Here is a 27,759-nt window from a genome sequence, read left to right as displayed (position 1 = left end):
CTTTAAAAAGTTTTGAATGTTTATCCTGCTTTGATAAGGTAGAATAATGTTCTCCCTTTTATCTTTGATTGTATTTTAATTGGAGCTGCAACAAAGATACCTAACTGTATGAGGAATTTGAGTTTTGACACATTTCAAGCTAAAATATCATTAAAACACATAAATATGTCTGTTTTTCAGACTTGCAATTACATTTAGTGAAGGGTAACTCATATTTTATGTCAGATAACACCAGGCCAGACCCTTAAATACTAAAGACATGGAATAATACCCCAATCCCTTGACCTGTCTCCATGAAACCAGTGGAAAAGTGTTTTTTAGAATGAGTAAGAAGGCTGGAAATCCAGTCCAAGTGGGGAGGGTGCATCTTGCAAAGGCCCATGTGTTCATCAGAGCTTTGTTTTTTCTCTCCTTCAGTAACAAATGCTCTCAAACCTTGCTCTAGGTCTCTCTGGGAACAGGACAAGGTGTTATGTAGATAGGGTGAAGCAATAACCAGTGTATGGCTGGGAGGGGTACCTACAAGTTTTGGGAAACCCTCTTCAGCTGGGGGGGCTCTGAGTGCACAATCACAACAGATAAGCTCGAGTACAAAAAGCAACAACTGCTTTTAACATCTAAGATCCTATGACATGGCTAAAGGTGGCGAGCTAAATTCCATTCTGGCAGAAGACAGTGTGATTTTAATTATGTTTCCATAGTCCTCATTGCACCCCAACTTTTGCAGACACTTTTCTAGAGTTGAACTGCTCCCTTATCTTGCCTTGATCGCAACACCGCATGAAAATCCAGCACAACTTGGTCCTGCTGGACAGTTTTTCTCCCTGTTAAACCAGTGACATTTCTTCTCAGCTACTGATTTCCATGCGAATTAGAGCCAAGTTTTAAGTCCTTACAATTTCCTCTGCTTCTAATTTCACTGGCGTCAAGTTCTGACCAGCTAATCAAATGTCTTTTGTGTTGCAGGTGCCTTAATGTTTATTTTGATTAGTGTACCAGTTGCTATTTTTAGCTCTTTGGTCCTTGGGATGAATGAATACCAGCACAGACCTTAAACCATAATAAACATGTGTTTTTAACCTTGCCATTTATTTTTATGTCCCTGTATCCAAATAATCAGGATGTGGTTACCTGTGAAGGTAGTAGACTACTACTTCGAATTTCAATGCACACCCACGTACAAAAATATACATTGTAGAGGGCTACAGCTTTAAAAACACCAACCCAAACCCTTGTCTGGCTTTAATGGCTCTTCTTATCAAGCTGAGAGACAGTGGTACCACCTCGTTTGCTGCTTTGTCTTTGTCCTTTGATTCCAGTGAACTTTGTCTGCTTCACCCCTACAGAACAACTAGCTGCTATGTTTCTCACTATAACAAATCCTCAAAAACAATATAAAGAAGATACGTAATAGGGTGACCAAATAACAGAAGCACATGCAAAACATATTAAAAAGAAACAAGCCACCAAGCAAGAAACAAAGCTTCAAGAAACTGTATAAATGATATATCTTGTTAAAACTGGACTCCAAGCACTTTTGTGGCTTCTCTCTTTTGCAGTGCAGGAAAAAGTGCAAAGCCAAATGCTTTTTACCATGTGTATTCTGCCTGGTCTTATGGGAAATTTGCTAAGCAAAGGATAAAACAACTGCTGTACATCATATAAACATATTTATACCTCCTTTCTATTTTTGCTTTTGCTGAGAGAAGGGTCGGCAAAAAGTTGTAGAAGCAGGCTTGAATTATACTCTGGGGCTGAACCTGGAAACAGGCTGGTTCTTATTAACATCAGCTGAAAGATTCCCACCTGGTCAAGTCAGAGGAAAGTCAGGTTTTAAGAGCTAGATCCAGTCAAGGACTTAAACAATGTTAGCCCAAGTCCATGGGCAATGAAATCCCTGCATTTTTCTGGTCTTGAGCCTGTCAAACCTTGAACCTCTCTGCCTTACTTGAAGGCTCTGGAGGCATCTGCAGTTCTGCAGTGGTGGCATGTGGTCACAACAATACCAGTCTCAGCAATGGCTTCCTATGCGTATTCTTCCTGGTTGTGGGAGCTATAAAGCTTCCTTCCAAGATCCCAAGAAGATCCTGGAAGTTGTGGCTACCATTAACTCGCATTAGAGACTAGTGAAATCCAGCCTTGCTTTCAGAATGCTGCTGGGGAGGTGTGTGATTTCTGTAACAGCTCCAGGTACCTGTCCACCACATGGGGAGGTCAAGATTAACCTGGGTGGTCTTGAGCCAAATTCTCTCTGCTTACAAGTGAGTGTCTAATTTACCTCATTTTAACCCAACTTTGCATTTGTTACTACTTCTGCTGCAAGGAGTGGGCCACTGTGCAGAAAGGAATTAAAACATCTACAGAGACCTAAAGGAGTGAAGAGGAGGGAGCTGATTCTGCACCCAGAAAAGAAGGGCACTTAGCTGGCACTGACTGGCTGCTGACTTTTACCCAGTGATTCTGTAAGATAAGATTTATGAACAACCATGGGAACAGGGCCTCCCTTTCACTTTTAAGGACCTTTGAAGTGAGATACCCTCTTCATCTTTCCACCATCAGTCTGTAAAGCCTTTCATGGGTATTTGCTGCCTTCTCTCTCTCATCTGGGAATGTGGCTGTGGAGCCACTAACAGATTGTTCTCCTTTGCAGATGCTGCAGCTTCAGCTTGTTGTGGTGCATTTGGCCCTTGTGATCACCCTGCTGCAGCGGCACTCCAGCTCGATGCTCCTAGCAGAGGCAGCTCCAGAGGTAGGTGAATGTTTCTGGTAGCTGTCACATAGCCCTGCTCTTCTGAAGTTGCTCCTGGCCACAGCATGTGGAGGGCACGTGCTGAAAGATGAACAGTGCATATTGATTGTGCAAGGCAAAGCAGGAGCAGGAGAACTTCCCCAGTGAAAAAAAAAAGAGTGATGCAAAGTGCGTGGTGCTGGGAGGACAGGTGGAATGAAGTCTCACCCAGATTCACACAGGCTCTCCTCAAACACAGTCATGTTTCCCTGTGTTAAAACATTGTCCAGTGACTCCAGAGAGAGAACTCTTTGGAAAGGGAAAAATGTGGTGAAAGGGGGGAAACAAGCTAACACTGAAGGGAGATTTTCCTCCTTTTTCTGAAAAGACAAATAGCCCGAGGAGTCAGCAGCTTCCAGGAGCCATAAAGAGAGCCTGGACAGAAGACCCCCTGCTCAAAACTTAGAAATTAAAGGAGACATAAGATCAGGAGAGGAAAGGAGAAAAGTAACTTGCCTAATCTTGCAAAAGAAAGCAGCGGATGAAATGGGAGAACTCCTGTTTCACATTTCATCCAGTAAGATATGTAGAGATTGCACCTGAAAATACTTCTAGTGCATTCTCTTTTATGTCATCCTGACATAAAACAGATGTGGCAGCAAAGATATTTATGTAACGGTTTCATGTCATAAAAATCAAGGATATAAAGTTTAATCAAAGTAGCACTGTCTGGCTGTAGGGTCTTTATACAGGTTTTTAAGATGAGCTTAGAAGTTAGATGCATACTGGAGAATGCTGATGGATCCTTCTGCCTTGCTCTCTGGCTTCAAGTGAGCATGCCCTGATTATAAGAAACAATATTTGTTTTAGAAAATAGGGCTTGGGGGAACCACTCCCCATACTAATGCTGCAGCAGCTGCTGTTGTGATATTACAGAGACCTGGTATCCTGTCTCTAATACAGACAGATGTTTGTGAAAAGAATCTAGGAACAGAACATCTTCAGAGACTTCCTGATGCAGAAACTGCACTGGACCAGGGCTTTTTATTTAGCTGCTGATGGGGAGCTTAAATTTCTTACCAAAGTCTTGGTATCTTTGACATCCTTTGGCAATGCATTCTACTTCATCTGTGCATTTAAAAAAATAATTGCTCATATTTATTTTAAATCTGGTGACTTCAATGAGTGAACAAGTGAACTCTCTTTTTTCTTTCTTTTTTTTTTTTTGTGTTTTAAATGAAAAATTACTAGTTTTTACTAGTCTCTTTTATTCATGTCTCTTCTATCCATAAGTTTATAAACCCTCCTTTGTACCCTCTCCCCTACACTCCTCTCTTTGCTTATCTGTGATGTTGTGCTTTGTTTGGTGATTCATAACAGGAACACCTTTGGCTACCTCTGATTGTCATTTTAGCATTCTCTTCTTCAAATTTATAATACCCTTTTAAAGATGAAATAAGTAAAACTGCACATAGTTCTCAAGAACAGAGGCTACTTTTTACTTTCCATTTTCAAGCATTATTGTAGATATTTATCCCCACTAATCAGAGGGGAGAGTTTATTCATTTTTTTAAGGTATAATTCTGTTGTAGACCTATATGAAAGTTTTATAGCCCTGAAAAGGAACAGAAAGGACCACTCAGTGGCACCTGAAATCCATAGAAAGGAAAATCAGAGGACAATATGAGATCCTTCACAAAAATATTAAATGTTGCTTCATTCTTATGATTATTGTGGTCATGTGCTCTTCCTTATATACTGGTTGGAGTTTTATACGCTCCATCACACGTTATGCCACCCACCAGTAGTAAGAAGTGTCACCACCACAACTATGGTGTGGAGCACGTAGATATAAGCATATTATGTCACCCCTGTGATGGTTATTCAGCTCATGCTCTAAGTGATAGTGGTCACACTGCTGAGATAACAAAAGTGACCTCGCCCACAAAAAAATGGGCTTTGTGAAGTCCCAAGTCTTTATGATTTTGATGACTCTTTCAATAATAATGAAGAGTTCAGTTCTACCAAAAAGCCTTTTATATCAAACTCCTGTTGCTGGCCTATGACCAAATTTCACAGAAAAACAACAACTTTGTTTTAAAACAAAAAAAGCCCAGGTTTAGCATCCTAGTAATTGTGTATTTATAGGGCTGCTGCTTTGATATTGATTGAAAAAGGTTTTCTGGACCTTCAGCAGTAAACAACCATCCCTGCTTTCTTTTGCAGCCTTTGGAGCCTTCTGCTGCTCTGGGCATGGAAGCACACCCAACTGCCAGTGAGGAGAAGGCAGCCTCCAACCTGGCAGCCAAACTGTTCCTGCTTGATGAGCTGGTGTCTCTGGAGAATGAAGTGACTGAGACCAAAAAGAAAAGAAGTTTCCCAGGATTTGGCTCCCCAATCGACAGAATTTCTGCAACCTCTGTGGATACTAAAGGCAAACAGAGGTAAATTCTTGGATGGCTCCTACCAGTGATAAAGTTGGAAGAAGGCTGCTGGCAGGTTGTCCTGGATACATATGGCTTAGCTTTAGCCACTACCAATTTCACTAGTCAGTCACAGGGTGCCTCTGAACAGGGTACCAGAAACTCTTCAGAAAGCATTCTGGTAGCACGATATGTAATCCTTCAGTTGTGATGAATAATATATGCAGTAGTTCATTTTATCCCCAAAGCGCCATCCAGCTAACAAAGAACATTCAAAGACATGCATTTTCTTAGTACACTTCTTTGCTCTGATGTGAGCTAACATGCAGTTTAAATCTCCCTTTTTGGTTCTGAGATCATTTAAAGCCAAAATATGCCTGAGGTTCAAAAGCTAAGGGGCAAGGTTAGGTGTTCCCAAGGCTGGGGTGAAGAGAAGGTATGGTGGTATGCATCTTGAATGGCAAGACGAACATCACATTATGAAAATGGACAGGATATAGAATGGGTTTCCAAGGAAAAAAGCTTCAATATCTTGATCAACTTACAATAAATCAAGGTTTAATGAATACAACAGTATACCAGTACCTTCACAGTACGTGCTGGAAGATAAGCAAGTTCATAACTGAGGGCTAAGGAATGGCTTGGTATGGCTGTGGAAGGTCAGCATGTCTGGGGCAACGCTCAAGGAGATGCTCTCTGTACCTGAAAGAGCTTAAGTGTCTTGTTCCCTTCTTCTGGTAACTGTCTTCTTTTTGAATGGAATCCCCAGTGCAGTCAGTATTTAATAACATGCTTAAAGCTTAATCTGAAAATGGAAAGTATTCACAAGAGCCAGTCAATGTTACAGGTTTTTTGGTTGTGTTTTTTTTTTTTTTTTTTTTCTTTTCTTTCTTTCTTCCCCTCCAAACAGTGTTTTGCAATATTTTCTTGTCATTTTCCACTTATCCGTCCAGCCTGCTACTAGGACTTTTTGAACGCAGCCAGAAGTGTTAAAGTATAAAATTTTTAAATCCTTGAGTAGAACTATTTTGTCTGTATATAAGAGATCAAAATCAGTTCATTCTTTGTTTGCTTTTTTAGTGTGTTTTCCTTTTGAGGGGAAGAAATTCTAGTTTATCTTTGAAGCCACAGTGCCTTTTTTGCAGAAGTACATGGTAATCCCAATTTGTCATGTGCTTTTTGTGTGGAAATCTTGTTTCATTCTACGTGCCACACAAGGGTTGGGGGGAACATTCAAAGGGGAAATTGTGGTGAAAATTTTTAGGTTTTATAACAGCTTGTCTCTGAATAATGAGACCGTGCAAGTGAGGGAGACACTGCACAAAATTTTTCTCCTTTACCAGCATCATCAGCACAGTTTGCAGTTTGGCTTTGAGGTTATCACTTCTGAGGAGCTGACTAGTTTTTGAGTTTGGGATTGACACATTTATGAGAATCACCTGAGCTGCTCTGATGACTGCACTGACAGTCTGACACTGTCATCAGCACGAGCCATGGATCAGATGCGTGCTGTGACGCATTCGAAAGGCTGGACCTTCATGTGGAAACAGGCAGAGGCTGCTGCACTTACAGGAATAAAACAGAGGATTGAGCACCCTGTCATTGTGCCCACAGCAGATAACTGTCCACTCACATACTATTGAGAGGATTACCTATAGAGACTTTAGTTAATGACGTTTGAAGCATGAAAATCGTTAAATAGATTTAACCCTCTGAAGTAATACAGCAGGCAAAGTACCTGTCAAAAATAACAGATTTTTTTGGAAGAGGCCACTTAACAAATGCAGGGCCACTTAACAGCAACCACTGTTGTGGCATCCACTGGTTACAGGTGACCGTAAATCCTAATCTTGCTTGTCAACATCAATCTATGAAGCTTTGAAAGCAAGGGAAAAGCATGCGAGAAGTGATGGGCTCTAAGAAGAGGGTGGAAGGTTCTGTAGATGAAGAGAAGGAAAAAGACTCTGGAAATCTTTTTAAAGGCTGTTTTAAATAGAAATGATCGCTCTGTCCCTAGTAAGTGCTGAAATCGGCAGCGTTACCTGGAAGATGAGCGGCAGGCTGTGGAGGCAGATGGTCCTGTTATGGCCCCAGACGGCCACAAGAGGGGAAGCTCAGCTGCACAACTTCTCCGAGACTGCTCAGCCTTCCCCGTTGACATGATTTTACAGTCTCCTCTGTTTAACTACAGACCGCGGTGGTATTGCAAGTGATGCAGATGCAGAAAACCCCCACACAAACCAGTCTGGGAAGTGAAGTCCCCTTCTTATTAAACCAGGCTCAGTATGACTCCAGCAGCCCAGGTCCCTCCTGCCCCCATCAGCTTGTGCCTAGGCTGTGCGGGGGCAGAGCTGCCTGGGGAGCAATGAGCTGAGGAGCAGCCCTGAGCCACTTTGATTTCCCTACGGCTTAGTGCAAAAGTGCTTGATGTATATAGGTTTTTGAGAAAGGGAGACTGAGGGCTATGCATCTCCTTTCTTTTATTAATAGCAGCTAACCCGTGAAGTTGTTTGTTTGCTGTCAGATAAAAGCAGGGGTAGCACATCAACATCAGTCAGTCTGTAAAACAGGTGCAACTCTTGACTATTCGTTTTTGAGAGAAGTGAAGCTTTTTTTCTTTTAAACACATTTTCAGCTGCTGCAGCACAGCTCTTCTGTCTGTACAATAAAGTTGTGAGTGGGATGAACAGAGGAATCAAAGATTTAGTAACACTTCTGATTATTCCTATGATGTCTCTTCCCAATTCTTTCCATCCTTCTTTCCCTCTTTCCCCCTGCAGGAAAGTGGTCGAGCTGCCTAAGAGACGGTTTGGGATTCCTCTTGACCGGATCGGAGTGAGCCGTCTTGGCAACACCAAGGGTTAGCAGTTTCTGCAAGTAAGCCAGAGTACTCCAGGGGTGGGTATGCATGGCACGGAGAGCCCCACCTGCTCTGTCACACGGAGGTACTCAAGTCATGCCAGTAGGTTTGGGTAGGGAGCCCAGGGGAAGGATGGCTTCTCATAACATGGTTTGTGATGCAGCTTACCTTGAAGCCCCTAAATTAGAACTCAGTACCCTCTTAAAAGAAAACAAGTATCCCTTAGCTTTTCCATCTCCTTATTATGTCTTTGTCCAAGCCTTGCAGTCCTGATTTGGGAAAATGTAACATTTACTGCTTTTCTGCCTACAGGTTCTTCTGTTTTGAATGATTGATGCTGTACTGGAAACATCATAGAAACGTGGAAGATGCACCAGAGCATGTCTTGTCATTGACTAATGATTCAACACTCAAGGAAATGACCTCCTGCAAAATCTATTTCACATTGCATTTTACAAACATTGCATTTACAGATAGTAACAAATTTAATTCATCAGGTCAGAATGCTCTCACAGTTGTGCACAGTGCCACTGATAGGAGGAAACAGAAAATATGTATATAGTTTAATTGCATGGCATTTCTCTCCTAAACCTGCAGAAGTTCATTTTCCTAGCAAGGACTGTTAGATTTTTTTTTTTTTTTTTTGATTTAAAATAAAACTTTCAGAGAAGCCAACTGCAGTCCATGAGAAGCAGACAGTTTGCTTTGCACATTTCCTTCAAGAGGGTGTTTGTCTGGTAGGTGAAGGGAGATTTTAACAGTTATGGGACAAACCCAGGTTTTATTTGAACTGCTATTTGGGAAAAAAAAAAATACATCCACTGATATCATAGGAGTTGGTCTGAATAAGAAAAATGAAAATACCTTAGGATTTGTACTGATGCTTTTAACAGTCTTTCTCATATCTCCACACCAAATTTAGAAATGTTTTCATTGTATAGCATATCCTGAAATGTGGTGAGACTTTTAGTTTCCTCCTCTAAGCTGATGAATACATTTCAGTCCTCCCTATGCATAACATAGGATAGCGTCCAAATATGAAGTCATCTACTTCCTAAGCCATCTGCATCGTATGCCTTATTTTAGCCTCTTGATGCATGCACGGGGCATAATCACATGTCCAACTGTAAAAGTTCAAGCATTTCTTAGTCTGCTAACATGTAAACGTGTGCCTGTCCTCTCCATTTCAAGTCAGAGTAAAACAGGTAATTTTAAATCCTGCTTCATTTCTTTTCACTTTTTTCCAGCTTATAAAATATTGCTGAAAAAAGCTGTCTGCTGACATCTCACTGCTCAGATTCTTAGCTGATTTTCTTTAAACCTCACATGCTCCTTGTTGGACTATGATCCATGTCAGCTAAATGCCTTGGATTACTATTCTTGGGTATAAATCATCCTTAGAATTGCAAAAGATGATCCACTGAGAAAGGATTATATAGGACTAGGAAAACAAAATACATCTTGCCACATATTTACCTTGTGTTAGGCAGAGAGTTGTAGTAAGGCAAGGGATAGAAGTTAAGTGTTTATTTCCTGATCTTAAGTGAGGCACAAAGAAACTGACAATCAGCTAGCAAGACAGGGAAAAATACAGTCAGGTTCTCAATCAGCTGTAGGAAAGGAGTTGGGAAGTCAGTGCATCCTTGAGATTAAAGCTATTCAAAGGATTGGCACTTCAGGGCAATTGCCCCAGTATAGGCCATAGTGGGAGGAGAGGTCCCCATTCAGAAGGGCAGGCAGCATCAGGTACATGTCTCCTTGTCCCACTGCTCATTTTCTACCTTTAAGCTTGCAGATGAAGGGTTTGGGACTGAGTGGCTGACCTGTGACAAGATTTTCTGTCCATGCTAAAAAAGAATCCTCAAATGGAATCCCAGACAGTCTCAGCCCCTGTCCTCTGGAGCATGCTGCAACCACCTACCCTGAGTGTGTCCTGCGATTTAGTAAATGGTTATCTTATTGTACTGAGCTCACCCAGACAGTCTGCAGATAATCTGATTGTGATGCAGCCATATGTACAGGGTATGGGCAGATTATGGAAGTCGTGTGTTCCTGACCACTCATACAGTTGTCAGTCAACAGCAGCATGGTCACACTCATTGCAGGACATATTTTGGGAGACTCCAATCAGAAGAATTCAATGCTAACATACCAGATCTGCTTGATCGTAAAAGTTTTCCAACAGTCAGTTAGTATTAGTGTGGGTTTCTAAATAAAGAGGGGTTTTATAGCCCAGAGTTGGGTGCAGAAATGCCTGCCATCTGAAAGAAAACATGAAAGCAAATTAGGACGGAGGACTCCATTGCAGTGTAGCCTGTAACTATGACCTGAAAGCTTCAGTCCTGCTCTTGGCTCTTGTCGCACTGCATTGATTACCTGGGAGAAAGAAACAGCCTTTCTCTTCCTCTGCACCATCCACCTCCTCCTCAGAGCACACTCCAGTCTCCTGTGGCTCAAATACACTTTAAAATCCATTAATCAACAGGCACTATTTAAAGTACAATGATGTCTGAAAGGATAAATGCCATGGTTTGTTCATGGATAAATGTTGGATAGCTTTAGTCATCGTGTGTAGCATGCAGGTCAACAAACATGAAGTGAGGATATACTACAGCATCCATTGCACGCTAGATTAGCCCTGTGCTGCCTGCTTGCAAACCCATTCAGATGCCTGTGAGGATTTTCTGCTAATAAATCAACATGATCTACCAGGATGCCTAAGTGAATTCCCTTTAATTATCGCCTGTGGGTCATTAGCTTTAGCAGCAGTGACTGCCCAGGCATGGGTAAGGTGCAAGCAGCCATGATATGGAGGTGGCATCTGAGGAAGGTTTTCTGTCCTGTGTGTTTAAGAGGAAGGACAGGAGCTCCACAGTGTCATGCTGATGGTGAGTTTTGCAAGAGCATCACCACCTTTGCTCCGAACTCATACATGAATTGCATTTGACACTGATGCTCATCATCCCAGCAGAAGCAGCCAACACAGCAGGATAGGAAATAGTGGGGTGGTCTGGGTACCGTGAACACTTAAGTAACTGCACTGGTAGGATGCAGAACATCACGTGGGCTAAAAAGCACTGCTGAACAGTATGGTGCATTGCACTCCAGGGAGTTCCTGTGTATGGGATCAGAGCACGATGTTAAATAGCCATGACACTGTATTCCTTTTCCTGACTCACTGGTGAGCTGTCACACCGGGCAGGGGATGCATGGCTCCAGCTAGCAGGTAACAGATGGAGCCCGCTGCTGCTCCAGCCTGTCATTGCACTGGGATGTCCTGCAAACTGAACACACCTGTGCTGAACACCATCTTGGGGCACTCAGTGTAGCTCCCCTTCACCTGCAGCACCAAACACTTAAAAGGAAAGAGAGACCCTTCTCTTAGTGATAGGCTATCCTTTTTTCCTGAATTTGATGCTGTTGTAAGGGTATGTGAAGGTATGTTCCCACAGACCTTTATCACATTCACAAATTCAACAGGAAATGGGAAATTTGTTCTGAATCACTACTAAGGAAATAGCAATGAATTAAGGCTAACACCACGCTTTGTTTTCCATATGATTAGACCTCACCTATATAATCAAACTGTTTTTATTCTATATATGCCAGCTTTATCCTGTGATAAGATGAATAGATCTCCTGTTGATGAAGTACACACAATGTACTGCTGTGGTAAGTGTGCACATCTTGCCAGAGCCCTAGGCAATGAATGTAGCATGGTAATTAGTGCTTTGGGAGAGATAAACTTTTGAAGAATACATAGTATGCAAGTTGCAGTTAAATAACGTGGTTAGACAGGCCTGGAGAGACAGTTCAATTCTAGTCAAAGTCAGTCAACACAGTCCTTTTGCTTTGCAAGTGAACTTGGATAACAGAACTTAAAATGATTACATGTAGGACCCACAGAGGGATTGTGATCTCATCCTTTTGGGCAGGTGCAGACATAATTCTGCAGTAGGAGAAAACAGCTAGCATCTGCACTGACCAGAGAAAAAAAATCTCTTCTCAAAACATCTCTTTGGGGTGAGCAGATAGAAGTGAGTGGGACTGGTTCAGTCCCATGAGTACAGTAGCCCACACATGGGGCAGACCCAGCTCTCATTCGCAGTTCTGGCTAAAGGAAGGGCTTATTCCTCAGGTATATTATAGCAAACACGTTGCTAGGTGTTTAATAGGAGTATTTTTCATTCTAAACTTCACATGGCCCATCAGGTAATAAACATGCTCCCCCCATTGGGCCTATGCAAGTGACAAGAAAGAAAACAACACATGCTTCTGTGCAACAGAAAATCTTTATTGGAGTGATATCCAAAGGGTCCAGACTTCTGTGCTTGTCCTCCCCCAAACCTACTGTGCTCGCTGGCAGGACACGACAAGGAACAGCTCTGGCTCAGCAAGCTAAGGCAGGCAGCCCTGCACCTTTCTCATTGCACCCAGCCTGCCTTCCTTTTGCAACGGAGGATGCTGGGGCATCACTGACCTGCTCGTGGGAGGCAACGGGAAGCCCAGGCACCACCATGAGCAACACCCGCAAATGTGGGCAGAGGCCCAAGCTCAGGGAGACTGAGTTGGTGTTTGGTGCCTCGGGGGACATGATGAGAAGGGGAAGAGGGTGTGGTGGCAGCAGACTGAATGGCACACACAGGACAGCAAGGAAAGTTGGGAAACATCTTCCAAGCAGAAGACGGTGGAAGGTGAAGCCTGAAGGAGGGAGGAGTGGAGAGCGGCCGTGCGTAGCCACTCGGGCTCCTGTCACGGTGCCTGTTAGACTTGGCTGTGGTGCAGTCATGGAGGATGGCATCCAAGTTAGCAGCACGGTGAGAGAACAGAACAAACTCTTAACATTAATACCCAGCGAGGCAGTTTGGGGAAAGGCCCATCTTTGTCTTCCACTCCTGGCAAGCCTTCAGATGCAGTATTTCCAAAAGCAGGCTGGGGAAGGATACAAGAGAAGGGTTTTAGCATACAAGAGACTTTTTCCAACTTCCCACTGCAGCCCTGGAGTGGGTTTCAAATGCCTAATGTCTTGATAGAGTTGGGTGTTGTGATTTCCAGGCACATCTCAGTAATAAGCTTTGATTTCATATAATACTTCTAGAAGGTGACCCTTTCGGCTTCTTAAAATACAAAGAAGTGGTCTGAAAGTTGTTTCTGTGTAGCTCGATTTATAATGGTTTGCTATTCCTTTGCTGTACTGCAGCAATATCAGGAATCAGCTTTTTCTTTCCTGTCTACCAGCCAGCAGTTTTGCAGCCTCAGGGTTTCTCACTTGTCACTAACTGGAAAAGCCAGATACTGACCTGCAGACACCTGATCTGGACATTACATTTTTTTTCAAAAGCCCAATCACTCTAGCATTTTGCTACCAGCTACCAAACAACATTGATCACCGTGGGATCTTCCAAAAAGAATAGATTAGGGAAAGATGTGGATTTTGATGATGGAAAAAATAGCTGTATTGCCAGTATGCCTGGTTCTTTGGGCCCTGTGCAGGTCTTCTGTTGTCAAGTATAAGAAGGGATTTCTACCTGTTTTTTGAGAGCTGAATCTTGGGAGAAAGCTTCTACTGCATCAGCAGTGCTCAGGCCGAGACACAAGCTCCTCCCAAACTGGAAGGACCTTTAGATGAAAGCAAACACTCTCTGCTTTAATATCTGGCAAAATCTGATTTAAACCTGGCTGGGAGAAGCAGTTTTATGTACAGTTGAAACTTCCAGACCGGTGGGGGCATGAATTAGTTTACCCAAATTAATGACTGCCTCCAGGGCTGCTTATAAATTGCAGATTGTCTAAGGATCACCTAAGCGCTTAATCCAGCCTTGCACAAAGGGAGATTTTCCCTCACCTCTCTGGCAGGTCAGCAGCCTGCACACGCACAGAGCATGTGGGGTAGCTCTTTTGGCTTTAGGCCAGATCTGTCATCAGCGACTTCTTTTTTACAGCTGGCACTGCTCTGTGAAGGAGTCTTCTGGAAGCCAGCGTGCAGGGCTTTGTCCTTGTCCTGCCTTGCAGCAGGGCTGGTGCAGGATGCTCCCTCCGGAGAGGCTGGATACAGACAAAGCTCAGGGGACGTGCTGCAGAGAGCAGTCCTGCTTTCCTCGCAGAGGGGACCGACTGGGGGACCTTCTAGATATTAGCTCCCTGCATTCCTGCTTGATTTCCACATCCCTTTTCTTGCCGCTTTTCAGCGGCACAAACAATTGCTCCTTTTTTCTCTGCAGGGAGGCAGTGACCTTGGCGGAGGGGAGCGCCTGCAGACCACATGCCTCATTATTTCTTCAGCACGAGCTTTGTGCCCAGCCGAGAGCGAGGGGTGCACTGCGGGGACGCGTTCAGACCCAAATCACCTCCGAATAACCCTGTGGTCATCCACGAAAAGGGGGCTGTGGCCCTAAGTGCCCGCAGCGGGGCCTGGGCCTGTGCTGTGAAACTCAGCAACAAGAGAGGGAAATGCTGTTCTGAGCCTGTCTGGGGCATGTTTACCGTCACCATCTTGTGGCAGAAAGGAAGCCCTGGACATGAGGCCTGAGTGGGATGGCTGCAGCTGAGCCAGTCCCATGGACAGGGCTGTAGCCCAAAACTTACCGCGTTTTTTGGGCTGGGATGCTGAGAGACTTTCCAAAGCGTAGGCCACCTCTGACCCTTCCTCAGCTGAGAGCTGATCCTTCAACTTCTCCAGCTGTTAAAAAACAGACACAGCAGTGAATAACTGCTCCGTCACGAGGAGCCCCACAGCCTGCTGGCAAGCACAGTGCAGGAGAGGCAGGGAGAACAGGCAGCCAAGCCGGCATCATCCCTGGGGAGGGCAGGCTCTTCCCTGAAGTGGGATCATCCCAGCAGGATTTGTCTTTGGAGCACTTAAGTCTCCTTGTGTCCCTTCCCCTTGCTCTTGCTGACTTCCCTTGGTTATTATGTGGAAAGCCCGCAGAGCTCAACGTGCCTCAGCCCTGGAGCGAGGGGCTCAGCTGGAGCTGGCAGCCTCCCCTGCCTGGCACCCCCCACTGTGGTTTTTAACTCAGAAGTGAGAGGTGCCAAGTGGAGCTCAGCAGGAGCATGAGGATCCACCTGTGTTTGTGCGTGCCCACACAGCACGGTGGGGCTTCAGCCATGCCTTGGGCCTTCCATGCTTGTAAAGAGCCCCAGGAAGGGTCAGTCTGGGTGAGGTGCACAGGGGCTGCCCCCCTTGCTTTAGCACAGTACCAGCTGCAGCCCGCTGATGTAATGACCGACAGGCAGCAAACCTCCCCTTCTCCCTCCCTCTTTCTGTGGTGATTTCCTTTGGCAACTGTTTTTTTCTTTTTTCTTTTTTCTTTTTTCTTTTTTTCTTTTTTCTTTTTTCTTTTTTTTTTTTTTTTCTTGCGTGGTTTTTGCTGGCCCCTCAGCGGTGGTAGAGGCAATGCTGCCTCAGCCTGGACCGCATTACTCTACAGCTTTGCCCCACTTTTATCTTTCCCAGGTTCTGCAGCCATTTAGCCCAAGTTTTGCTTTGCCTTTTGGGGGATGCGCTTACGTGAAAGCAGCAGAATGAGCAGTAGCAGGATGTAAAGGCAGAAGGAGAGGGCATCGAGACAGCACACATAGTGTAGCTGAGGTATTACTCACACAACCGTAGGCATGTATGTGTCTATGTATTTCCTTCTCTCACCTGTTCAAGCTCTTCAAACTTCTTTGCCAGCTCCCAGTCTGCAAGAAGGGAGAGCAACATCAGTACTGGCATTGTTCTCCAAAGCTCAAATCAGCAGCAGTCTCCTCATGTAACTAACATCTTTAAGGGTTGACAGGGAAAGACCTATTTAACCTCTAATTCCTGTTAGTCGTCTCCAGACCAGAGGTAGCAGACACAGCAACAGAGAAGCAGACTTTCTGTGCTCAGTCCCACGGGACTTGCCCCTGGCTCTCCACTTTAAGGGAGGCTTCTTGGGTTTACCAGCTCTGGTAAACTCATCGGCCCTCACATGGTCCTGCCAGTCTCTTCCCTGCATTTTAAGTTTTATCCTGGCAGCTGCATAAGATGTGGCAGGATCTGTGTGGGCCCTTCCCTGAGCAGTTTCTGCATCAGACTGAGCTGGGGCTGAGCAGCACCATACCAGGCGGTCAGAAACCTGTGCTCATGGATGAATGAAGCACCCCTGAGATACCCTGTCCAGGACAGGGGGAGCCAGGTGCTGCTGGATGGGATCTAAAGCCCCCACATGAGCTGGGAAATGCCTGGGCTAGCAATAGGAAAGCTGCAGGAAGGGCTGCGGGATCTTCATCTCGCTCCTCTTGAAGGCTGAGGGACTTTATTCCAGATTCAAGCTGGTGCCAAAAGCAGATAATTATTTTAAACACGATAGCTGGAACAATGGAAAGCACCACACGGAACAAGCTCGGCCAAAGCTGAGTGACCAGACCACAGCAGCTCTTCTGGAAGGAGAACGCAAAGCCATCTGCTGCTTTGAAGTGCCAGTTTGTGAAAATATGCACTAAAATAAGCAGAAGAGCCAGGAAATTGCTCAAGAATGTCTCTGCTTGGGCCTGCAAGAGCCAAAAACCAGCCCTGGAGCTGCCTGGAGCTGCCTGCTCTGTCTGCTCTCAGCGTGGCAGCAGGCATTGCTCTGCACCTCCGAGGGGATTTAGGATATCATTCCCCTGACTTCAGATAAGCCTTCAGCACACAGACACCCTGCCAGACTTGGGCTTTTTTTTTTTTAATTTGAGGCTGAGCAGGAGGGTGCCAGAAAAAGAGCTGCCTGCGTTCATAGTTTCTCCTCCAGAAGGCAACAATTTAGTTGAAAAATCCTGAATATTTTCGGACAGATATTCATAAAAGCAGCAGTTCCTAAACTGACCCTTTACACCGGGGCTGGGTTTGAGAGGCAGAAGGGTGCTGGGGACAGTCAGGGAGGCAGGCGGTGGGGCTGGGCTCCTGGCACTGCCAGCAGCAGCCTCAGGCAGATTCCTCTTAAACATGTCGTTACGCATCCATATGTGAAAAGTGCCACTTAACAGCTTATTATTATTGTTAAAATTATTATTGTTATTGTTGTTATTATTACTATTTTATACATTTTTGCCTCTTTCAGAGTTTTGAGTGCCTGTTTTGGCTCGACTTCCCACAAAGCGTAAACTTGGCCAATGGCTGCTATGAATAGAAAATGAACAGCGGTCGAAATTTGGAACAGATTATCTCAAGCAGGGGGAAGGAAGTTAATTTATGGATGATGCCTTGAGAAACTGCCTGCTGTAAATCCTCTGTCTGTGCTCTGCTCAGAGATTCATTATATTCAATTGTCTGGCATAAAATGCAGCCTTTCCTCTAGGAGTAATAAGTGCAATAATCCATAAAGCAATCATAAAAATGTTATTTTTGAATGCATCTCCTTTGCAAGAAGAATGCCTTTGTTAGTATAAGGACTTGATTTATTTGTATTTATCTATTTGTCCCAGGATCATTTTACCACTGCCTCACTGCATTAACAAGGGGCTGGGGAGGAGCACTGCGTGACTCTGATGAATGGATTTTCATGGTAACATTTTTGCTGAGCCCCGTTCTCTGCTGTTTTCACAGGGAAAACCAGCTTCCTGCCCTGAGACCACCACATATGGGCCAGCCCCTTCCCTCACTGTGGTGGCCATGGGAAGATCTGACCTCTGAGTTCCATGTGGCTGCTTGCTGTGCGGTAGTCTCCTGAAAAACCCAAGTTTTTCTCCAGTGAGCCTGCGTTTGGAGTCTGTCCCAACATACAGCCTGAGATTTGGTGTCGGTTCACATAACACAGGCAGAAAAATCTTGACCTCCCCTCTGCAAAAATCTACAAAATCTTAAATCTTAACCTGTGTGCTCACACGATGCTGCTGTTTTTAATGTGCCAGCAAGACATGGAGCTGCAGCTCCAAGTGTGCGGGACTTTATGGCTGTGTGTGGAAAGGTGGCTCCAAAGGCTGAGGTGGTTCCAATGTTGAGAGCCTGAGGATCTAGGGTGCATGTTCTCGGGCAGCTTTACACCTCATTGCAAAAGCAGGTCCAAAAACCCATGATGCAGAACATCTGGTTCTCACCACATACAGCCATCGCGCTGACACACGGGGCTTCCACTTTCTGAGCAGTCAGACTGTGCTGAGGAACCTGAGGAGCAGGTTCCTTGCATTCATACGAGCACAGCTGCAAGAAGCTGGGATCTCCCTTCACTTACCGATATTTTCTGGTCTCCGCCATGCGAGTTTCTTATTAAGAAGCAGAGTCAGCAATGTGTCCTCGTGATTTGTGTCTTCTCTCTCCGGAAGCACTCGGTTCTCTGCAGCACATAAAACACCATTCTTGATCTCTGGTGCCAAAAAGGACGGACCCTCCAGCCCCCAACAGTAAAACAAAAATTAAGGCTAAGATGTCTCCTGCAAGGAGAGTGTATCAGGTGCCTCTGAAAAGCCAGACACCAACCCACGGCACCCTCTCTTCTCAAAACTGGGGTGCTCCCCTTCTCCCCCCCAACCCCATCCTTTTCCAGGGCTGGTGGAGGTGGAAGCTAGCTCCTTGTGAGGGTGGATGCATGCACCTTAGCTGGAGAGCCCTGCAGCCCCACATTTAACCTTGTTCTCGCTCAGCACTGGGGCTGATCTATCTGACTGCAGAATTACGGCATTCTGCAGTGGCACAGGATTCTTCCTGCCCATAGGCAAAGTGTGGAGGAGTTTAAAGCAAGCCTCTTTTTCCCTGAGGAATCCTCTTACGGTAGCTGTCAGCCATGAATAATTTTCCTGTTTTCCAGGAAAATCCTCCCCAGGCTCCCCCAGCAATTTGGGCTTCTCTACGAGGCCTGTTTTGGGAGCATTCTTAGTGGTTTTTCTCTAGTGGTTGTGGCTATTCCCTCAAATGAATGGTTGTGAAGGTCAGGGGTTCAGCAGTATCCGATGGACACAGGAGATCGGATGATCAGAGCCAGCAAGGCTCTGAGACCCTCTGCCAAACAGATTTCCAGGAGCATCTGAAACCTGTGGGATGCATTCATTTTGGGGCATAAAATAGGAGAGTGGCCGTTCCCCAAAATTTTTGGTCTGCTTACCCCTGCCCCACGCCCAGACCTTGCCAAGCCCTAGAAAATGCCTACAGAACCCGTGTAAAATGCAAAGAAATGATGCAGAAATACATATTTTCCTCTCCTTTCAGGACCTTTAAGACTTCTGCTCGCTCCCTTTGAGGAGGTGAGAAAGCAGCAATTGGTCTCGCACAGCCGTCGGCCATACATAGCTGTGGTGGGACGAATGCAAATATTTTTGACACACATGAGACAAAACATTGTAAGAGATTAGCTTCCGGGATGCTCAAGAGGGTGAGGGAATCCATCCCAGTAGCCACAGGCACAGAAATCTGCATAGGCAGAAGGTCCCCTGGCCCAGGTGATGCTCTGGGTACGTGGCCAGGTTTATCCCCACGCAATGCGGCGGCTGAAGGCAGGGGTGCTGACTGTGATCTCAAGAAATAAGCCCAAGGAATGCAGCAGAGCTACGCACTGTGTAAGACTTGCCGTTAGCGTGGAGTGCTATAAGCCTCCTTCCTAAGTCTGGAAGTCAGTTATGATTTTAAAATAGTTACCTTTAGTCATTTGAGGGATTTGATACAGAAAAAAAAAATACATAAACACTGTAGGAAAAACTAAACAGAAGCGGTATTTGGATAGAGTGGCCTCAGGAATGTTTTGGTTGTTATTACAAAAATAAATAGGTGATATAAAAGGAAAAATCATTTGAAAAGCAATGTTATTTTCTAGCCTATATTTAGCTGTTTTTTTTTTTTCTTTTTTTTTTTTTTTCTCTTTTTTTCCTGCTGCCAAATCTCTCTAAGAAAGAAGATGAATGATTGACATTTTCCTGCAGAGTAAGTTCAAGCTAAGATTAATTTAAATTATGGGAGAAGAACATATAAACAGAAGTTTCGTGAATAAAAAAAGTTCATCAGCACCCTACTACTGACATTTAAGGAGCTGTCAGATCTCATATGCTACATACTGGAATTGCTACTCTCTGATATTTTAATATATTTCCTTGGAAATATTCTTTCAGGAGGAGAAAAAGAAACACCAGATATCACCAGATCTGATATTTTTACTGATTAGCAAAATGTGTTATACGACCAGCTGCAGAGCAGAAGGACATGCTAATACGACCGTCTTTGGGTAGCACCCGTGTTGACTGACTGGTTAGTATAGCTCCAGGTTGCTTGTATTTTCTTTCACGAATTAGCAAGTGTTGCATGGCCATGACAAGCAGCAAAGCAAAGCAAAAAGATAGCCACCTACCTGTGTCACCTAGCCTGCATTCCAGCTTACCTTGTAGTAAAAAAGGCTCTCCGTGTGTAGATGGGACACACACAGTCATGGTCAAGATGGTTAGCACTCCAAGGGACAGCTGGACAGACCACATCTTCTCCATGTTCCCACCACCCAAAAGCATTCTTCCTTCAGGCACGGTGGAGGACTTCAATGCAACCCAGTGCCAGATGAGCTCACTTTTAAGAGGCAGTGGATGTGCCGTGATTGCAAATGGCCTTTGGAGGAGGGGAGAAAAATATCTCTTGAGATATAATTCAACCTGTCAATATGATTCACTCCTTTGGGAGTGGACAGAACGACCCAGTAACAGACGTCAGATGGAACCTGTTCAATATATCTCATATCAGACTGATCTAATGAATTTTGATGTTCCCACAGGCATACACTGTCCATGCACGTTGATATACGTTCCATACGTACATACATTAAAAATATTTTTTCGTGGCTTTAGTGTTAATGGAGTTCAGACACGAGGACTCCCACATTAGCAAGGAAGATTTGTCTAACGTACCAGTTGCCATATGTCACCAGTTTGGACAGAATCAGGTTAATGGGTTTTTGTAATTTATCATTGCACTTCCTAGTGCCTATATTAATTAACGTGAGATATAACGAGTGCTGAAATGGTGGGAAACAGAGGGGCACTTTCCATTTAGCTGATTGGACAGTATTGAGTACATCTCGCTCACGGTGACTTATGGCTTTGTCAACGGGAAAAGCATCACACCCTATTTTGGGATTCTGTCTGAGTGGGGGAGTGCAGGTTTGGCAGCAGATATGGAATACATCAAGGATGGGCAACTATCTTCATTTTTTTTTTCTGGGAAAAAGAAGAATTGGAAGGTCAGATGCCAGTTCTGGGTGCACAGCTATATTTTATTAGTTTAGAGCAAAGTACTGAGGCACATCACACATATTCCATGTCTTCTCAGGACGTGACTCCATCTTGGTTTGTTTTCTCTTTTTTGTTTGTCCATCACTATTGATCAGGGACCTGCTCCTGGTTTTTAATTACAACCTTATGAAGAAAAATGCCCTAATAGTAACGGCACTAGGCTTTGTTCTTCGTTTCTGCTTCTTCTGCCAATCATCATCTGCAGAACTGAATCATCTGTACTATACTTTGGCCAAGCTCTGACTTGTACATGCACTCCTAGTGACTCACCTCTTGTGCTTTTTTGACACTAAATCATGCCAGATTACCCAACATAGCTTCATCTGATGGTACCTGCACTTCATCTTAATTAAGAGACAATGTCATTTCCATGTTTGGGCTTTTGGCTTCTGATCCCAGCTCTCCCTACATCTTGCTGTGCACTTTGTGTGGTTTTAATATCCCTTTTAATATATATATATATATTTAACTAAAATAATGTTTTGTTTGTTTGTTTGTTTTTTCAATAAGTGTCTATGAAATTGAATGGGACATTTCCATTAAGGAATACTTTCCCTACCAAGGAAATAGTATTTTTTTTGTTTGTTTGTTTGTTTGTTTGTTTCCTGCAGAGATAATATATAGAAATAAAACAAACTCATCTTTCCTTTCAGCCTTATGAACTAATGATCAACCAGCTGAAGTAATCCCCTTCTTCACCAAGTCCTCTTCGGGCTGAAGGACACCTACATCCTACTGGGGGTGCTTTTTCAGCCACCTCTCTCCCCAAGCTGCCCGTAGCAAACTGGTTGGTAGTGAGCAGCCCCCAAGAAGCTGAGGCCATAACATGATGAGCACCACCTTGCACAGGAGTCTGGGGTGGATGGTCCTGTAGCTCTGCAAGTGACCTGCAAACACAGTGCAGTTACGAGGTGGTTGATGTGAGGTATTACGCTATAGTAAGATGCCCACCTGGGAAATATCTTTGCTTTCAGCCCATTTGTCTCAGTGCTGGAAGTATTATTCTATTTTATTGTTCTTACATATTTTATTCCCAACAACAGTCTCCACATTCTCTCAATTACTTCACTCAGTGATAATATCTCTATACCATCCACTGAGCACGTGTGTCTACAGCTCAACGATAGTGAGAACCTGAAGGTGGGAGCTCCATCCCTAGCTCCTGTGGTCCTAATTTGTCTAAGTCTCTTCACACAGAAGTTTCTGTTTTCATAAAATTATGCAAACATCAGGTAATTCAATCCAACTGAACTGGAAAACTGACCAGGGTGGACAAAACCAGCTAGCCCACAGGGTGGGAATGGAGAAGACCTGTCCCAGGCAAGCTGGATGCCACTAAACTCAGCTGCAATGCCCGAGGGCATTAACAGACCTTAATGGCCCTGAGCAGCTCCAGCTGGGGCTTCTACCCATGCTCTCTGCTGCAGGCTGAGGAGCCTCATTTAAGCTCAGCCCTGGGCCACATTCCTGTTTGAGCTATGCTGGAGGGATGCTGGTCAGTTGTATCACTGCCCAGAGCACCTACTGCTCTGGGTGTTGAACTGGAGGCTGAACAAGGCTCCTGACTTGACCTCAGACCCATCCTGTCACCACGTATGTCTGTTGTTCACTGGGGTGTGTTGGACCCTGGTTGCCACTGCTGGACCAGGTTCTGACCGGTGGGTTGGCTTCTACCTTGACCTTGGATCTGCCTCATCCCCATGGACTTTCCTTATGACCTGGCCTGGGTTGTTGATGGAACTTGGCTGCTGTCTCTGGACCTGTTCTGCTGGCTGTGTTGCCGCTTGTGGCTTGCTGATCCTTAGGGGATCCCTGACAATATCTTCCTCAAAGTCTTGAGATTCTTTCTGTGTGCTGCCCGCTCTTTTCTTTGCCCGGAAGAACACCAGATCTGGGGGCAATAAAGGCTCTTGGGTATTCTGTATGAAACTCCAATTTCTCTGAAGTCACTTTGAGCTTTGTTTCTAAACCTAATGGATATATCTAGAGGAAATGGAGTTCCCGGATAACCAACCTTTAGCTTAATCCCAAAGCAGTAACACTTTTTTTTTTTTTTTTTTTTTTTTTTTTTTTTTTTTTTTTGGAATAAGGCTCAGACTAGAGGAGTTCAGCAACTTGCAAGATGCAGGAGGCAGTGTTGAGCTGCTGCGAGTAGGAGAGTCTGAGCCTTGCTTAGAGTGGCAGGTTTCCAAACCACTGTGTATGCTGTGCATTTGGGATTTGAAGAGAGGGAGGAATTTTTCTTTTCCAGTGCTTCCTGAGAACATTGCATGCATCATATATTTCAGGTGAGCCTCAGCAGAGTTCATGGGCTTTGCTGTGGTCTTATGGTCTCCACTTAAGCTTTGCTTGTTTGGTCCTAAAGTGAACAACCTGCTGTGGGAGGACCTGTGGGAAAAGAGCCTTTGCTTAAGGTTGGGAGAAAGGGTGTGTAAACTGTCCTGCAGCCTCTGCACCAAGGATGGGACTTGGCTGAGACCAGGTGTCTCAGCTGGTGGAGACAGGACTTTATTCTGTGCCACATGGGGAGACTCCTGTCTCTGCTCCGAGCATTTCCAAGGATTAAAAAAAGGGTGGGGAATGATAGAGTTGGAAAAAAGGAGGGGTCGTGCTCCACATAGGGGAAGGCAGACTGGAGGCATAGCAGCCTCAGCAAGAGGGAGGAGTTAGGGAGCTGTTAGTAGCAAGAAAGGAGAGCTGCCCTCACAGCAGGGGTGAGGTGAGCTTCGTAGAGGAATTCAGAAAGGCGTGAATCATTTTGCTCCCATCCTGAGCAGTGACTTGCAGTGCATTTCCCCAGCCTATTGTATACCCCTACCCCCTCTGTCCACTTGTATGCCCACTAAAACATTTCCCTCCTCGGTTGCCCAGTCCCTGTGGTCCCCTAGTGCCTGTCCTTCCCTGCATAACCATCATAGACCTGACACCCCTTGTCTCTCCTCTCTGCTTTATTCTTGCAGCTGTCTGTCCCTCTTTCTCTCCAATGGTGCTTCACTGATAGGAATCAAAGAAGGAGACACTGAAAAACACCCTGCCCTCTTCAGCCTTCATTCTTGGTATGTTTAATAGCTGATTTCTTCTCTGCCTGTGTCACTTCTACCCCGGGGTGAACCTGAGAGAGCAAAGCCCACTCTGGTCCTGTTATTTAGAGCACTACTGGAAGGTGCTCAGATACCCTGCTGCTGGCTGGTGCAAAGCCTTGGACAGCACAGCACAGCTTCACTGCAGAAAGGAATTAAAATAATGTGCGCATAAGCCAGAAGAGCAGCCCCCCTTGCAGCTCCCTGAGAGGAGGGAGTGCATAATGGGGAGGGAGATGTAGTTATAAAATGAGATTCTCTGTTCCTCAGGGGACTGTTAAAACCAGTCAATATTTATGAAGCTTTTAGTCTGACTCATGCAATTTGTTCCCCCTTCTACGTGCTTGTCTTTGGGACTCAGCTGTTGCTTGGCCTGTTACTGACACAAAATGAGATGCTCTGGTTTAACTGTCTCCTTGCTTAGCGAAAGAAGAGACGAAGGTCCCAGGCAGGGCATGAAATGGCTCCACTTGTCACCTCGCTGCAGCCAGCCAAGGGAGGGCACAGAGAAGCATCACCAGCTCCCATCAGAGAGGGATTGCACTGGAGAGAAGCAGTGCCTCGTGGTTAAGGCAGAGGAGGGCAAGAAGTGCAGCTGGTCTTCCTGCCTGCCTTTCACATCTTCTCTGAGGACTGCCAGGAGACCGTTCAACTTCTTAGAGAACAAGCCAGCTCCAAAGTGTTCTCCTGGAATGAGGGCCGAAAGAGCAATGCAGGACTGTTAAAGCATGGGATGTGGGGGGAGGCAGCCTGCGGAGAAGAAACTGGGACCAGAGACAGTCGAGATGCTGTTTGCACCTCTGCCTCTTAATCCTAAGCTGGAGCACCTCCTCCAGACCAGATCTCAGTCTCCCATCCCTCCTCAGAAAGGGTTATTTAGCTGAGCCAGGATAGTGTCCTGAAGTGGCGTGATCTGGAGTGACCTTGTTACACCATCAGTTTTACTCTAAATTTGATCCTTCTGTTCTGACTCACCTTCTGCAGGCTGAGTCCATCCCAGATGATGTGTGAGCAGTGTCCCTGAACTCAGCAGGGACTCAGTGCCCAGTAAGCGATGCTGCGAGGTTTCCTTACAAGAACAGTATTACCCTACAGAGGCTAATCTTCCCTGGCCTACAGAAAGAGGAGGAAGGCTGAGAGTGATATGGAGATGGTGCTGGTTTTCAGGACATCATCTTCCCTCTCCATCAGCTTGTAGGACATTAGAGAACAGCCACTTGTGGAAGTGGTAACTGAGTTAACAGATCAGTACACAGCAAACAAGATGTGATTTCTGCCCTGGAGCTGGGACTTGCCCTCCACAAAAGTAGTTACAAGCCCATCACCCTGCCAGCAGTGACAGACCTCAGCTCCTTTTTTTATAGAATCACAGAAAGGTCTGGGTTGGAAGAGACCTTAAAGCCCACACAGTTCCAACCCCCTGCCATGGGCAGGGACATCTCCCACCACATCAGGTTGCCCAGGGCTCCATCCACCCTGGCCTTGAACACCTCCAGGGATGGGGCATCTGCAGCTTCTCTGGGCAACCTGCTCCAGTGCCTCACCACTCCTCACAGTAAAGAATTTCTTCCCAATATCTAATCTAAACCACCCTTTAGTTTAAAGCCATTCCCCCTTGTCCTATCACTGCGCCCATGCTGGTTCTGGGGCAGCCTCTGCAGAGCTAGCCTGTTCTGAGCTGTACTCAGCAAGCTCCAGCACCCCAGGGCTGCTGTCAGTGGGGCACCGTGTGTGTCCTCCAGACCACACCACAGCCACCAGCTGGTAAAATTCACAGCCTGCTGTACGTGCTGATGTGTACTTGGCAGCTCCCCATGTGACTGAGGAGGAATGAACTGCCTCTCAGTTGTCTTGTTGCAAGTGTTGGGCTGAAGATGCTGAATGCTACCTGCACCAAGGACCTCTGCAAGGATCTTTTGCTGTGGCCAGAATCCTTTGTACGGGAATGTGTGTGCGTGTCCATCTGTCTGAGTGTTTTGCCTGGACTTTGCACATTTCTACTTCAATCAACAATTCTCAGTAAGTCTAAATTGAACACAGTCTGTACGTGTACTTGGGGCAGCATGGCCATAAACGAAACGGGGTAATTTGCTGCTAGAAATGCTCACTGGGGCACTTTTAGGGCTGCGGAGGTCAACTCTGTCTGCTAACAGTGCCAACTTTCACGCCATCCTTCCCCTTTCTCCCTCTTCCTCATCTCAGTTTACATCATATGGCCTTTTGACTTACTGAGAAATACTTGTTTTTCGTGTTGGTAGTTTTTTATTTGGAAAATGTTCTCGCTAATGGTCACCCAGGGGAGGTCTTGTAGAGTAAATATATCTGTTTTGTTTTGAGGAAATTTGCATAGGCAACCATAATACTTGCACTTCTGACAGTCTGTCTTCTCACCTAGCCTGCCATTTGCACACAGGGCTCCTGAGACTCTCTGGTAGCTCCTGCACAGGCAAAATGTTTTTTGTTGAGCGAACATCAATGCTTTGTGGATGTAAACTTGTATGTACAGAATCATGACTTGAAATGAGGGATACCACTGAGATTTGAGGGTCTATCCATCCCTCACATCACAAAGCCCTAAAAGTGGCCTTGGAAATCAAGGCTGGCAGAAGTGATAACACAAGATTATTATTATTTATTTATTTTTTTTTCTAACCAGCAAAGTATGGGAGGGTGGAAATGAAAAGGTGATCTTAGGTAAATTTAGCAGTTGCTCACTGTGGAATATGGCAAGCTTGGTGCCATATGAGAGCTGCACTGACTTCAGCCCCCACCAAAGTCCTTCCCACGACATCACTGTTGAAATCTTATCCAGGCAGTAGTGGCTGAGTAACTGATGGCAGGCCAAGGGGCTTCCCCACTACCTGCCACTTTTATTAGGTTGCTTCTGCCTCTGTTGTGCAGGCTTGCAGGCAGCTCCCTGTGGAGCACAAAGAGAAGAAGAAATATCTGTTCTGGGGGTTTCTGTTCTTCTGACCTGTAAGAGTAAATGAAAGCATGAAGCACAGCAGATGAGGGAAAAGTGGTAAATCCACCAGTTTTAGTATTACTTCTCACTTTCTTCAGTGCAGGAGAATTTTGGAACGCTTTTGGTCTCTTTTGCTGATGTGAAACTTAACTGCTTCGTTGGGGCTGGGGGTGAACTACTACCCTTGCAAATGCATATGTAAAATTGCGGGCACAGATGCCGAGCTCATTTGCACACTGCAGTTTCCTGGGCAGCCTGTGCGAACATCTGATCTGTGCGTGTAGCTGAGCTGTGAGCAGCATTATACCTGACTTCCTATTATATGGGTTCTCTCTCCAACTGGAAAGTCAGCGAAAGCCCTGTAAGTGCACAGCTTGCGACTTTCATGCTGCCTCCCATTATGTTACACGTAAGCACAGATTTTGTTTCCTTTGTTCTTCTGTTGCAATCACTCCATTCACCACCCCTGGCGTGCTTTGTTTTATAATACCCTAATCCTT

General features: G+C 45.2%; 2 protein-coding genes across 4 annotated transcripts in view; one reads left to right on the top strand and one right to left on the bottom strand.

The window, feature by feature from the left end:
- The window catches only part of OSTN (osteocrin), a 51,251-nt gene extending 40,539 nt beyond the window's left edge, over window positions 1-10,712 (top strand). Inside the window, exons 2-5 of one of the 2 annotated variants that reach the window (XM_082767602.1) lie at window positions 2,651-2,749; window positions 4,955-5,172; window positions 7,932-8,028; window positions 8,324-10,712. In XM_082767602.1, coding sequence (XP_082623728.1) covers window positions 2,651-2,749; window positions 4,955-5,172; window positions 7,932-8,016 — 402 coding nt within the window. In that variant the 3' untranslated portion in view covers window positions 8,017-8,028; window positions 8,324-10,712. The remainder of the gene's footprint in view (window positions 1-2,650; window positions 2,750-4,954; window positions 5,173-7,931; window positions 8,029-8,323) is intronic. The other variant, XM_082767601.1, reaches the window with a different exon arrangement.
- A 2,126-nt stretch (window positions 10,713-12,838) lies between these two features.
- On the bottom strand, window positions 12,839-20,440 carry UTS2B (urotensin 2B; the record flags this gene model as incomplete). Of its 2 annotated transcripts, none has more annotated exons than XM_082766735.1 (5): window positions 12,839-12,943; window positions 14,597-14,690; window positions 15,657-15,694; window positions 18,187-18,288; window positions 20,287-20,440. In XM_082766735.1, 5 exons carry the CDS (start codon window positions 20,438-20,440, stop codon window positions 12,918-12,920), a joined length of 414 nt encoding a protein of 137 aa, XP_082622861.1. In that variant the 3' UTR covers window positions 12,839-12,917. The 2 variants fall into 2 exon arrangements, with proteins under 2 accessions (XP_082622861.1, XP_082622862.1); XM_082766736.1 differs by having other exon boundaries at window positions 20,317-20,440.
- Window positions 20,441-27,759: the final 7,319 nt, after the last annotated feature.

Source organism: Aythya marila, assembly GCF_965140915.1.
Source record: "Aythya marila genome assembly, chromosome: 9".
In the NCBI taxonomy this organism is placed as follows: Eukaryota; Metazoa; Chordata; class Aves; order Anseriformes; family Anatidae; genus Aythya; species Aythya marila.
The sequence above is the reverse complement of the archived record's forward strand: the minus strand, read 5'-3'. Positions and strand labels throughout refer to the sequence as shown.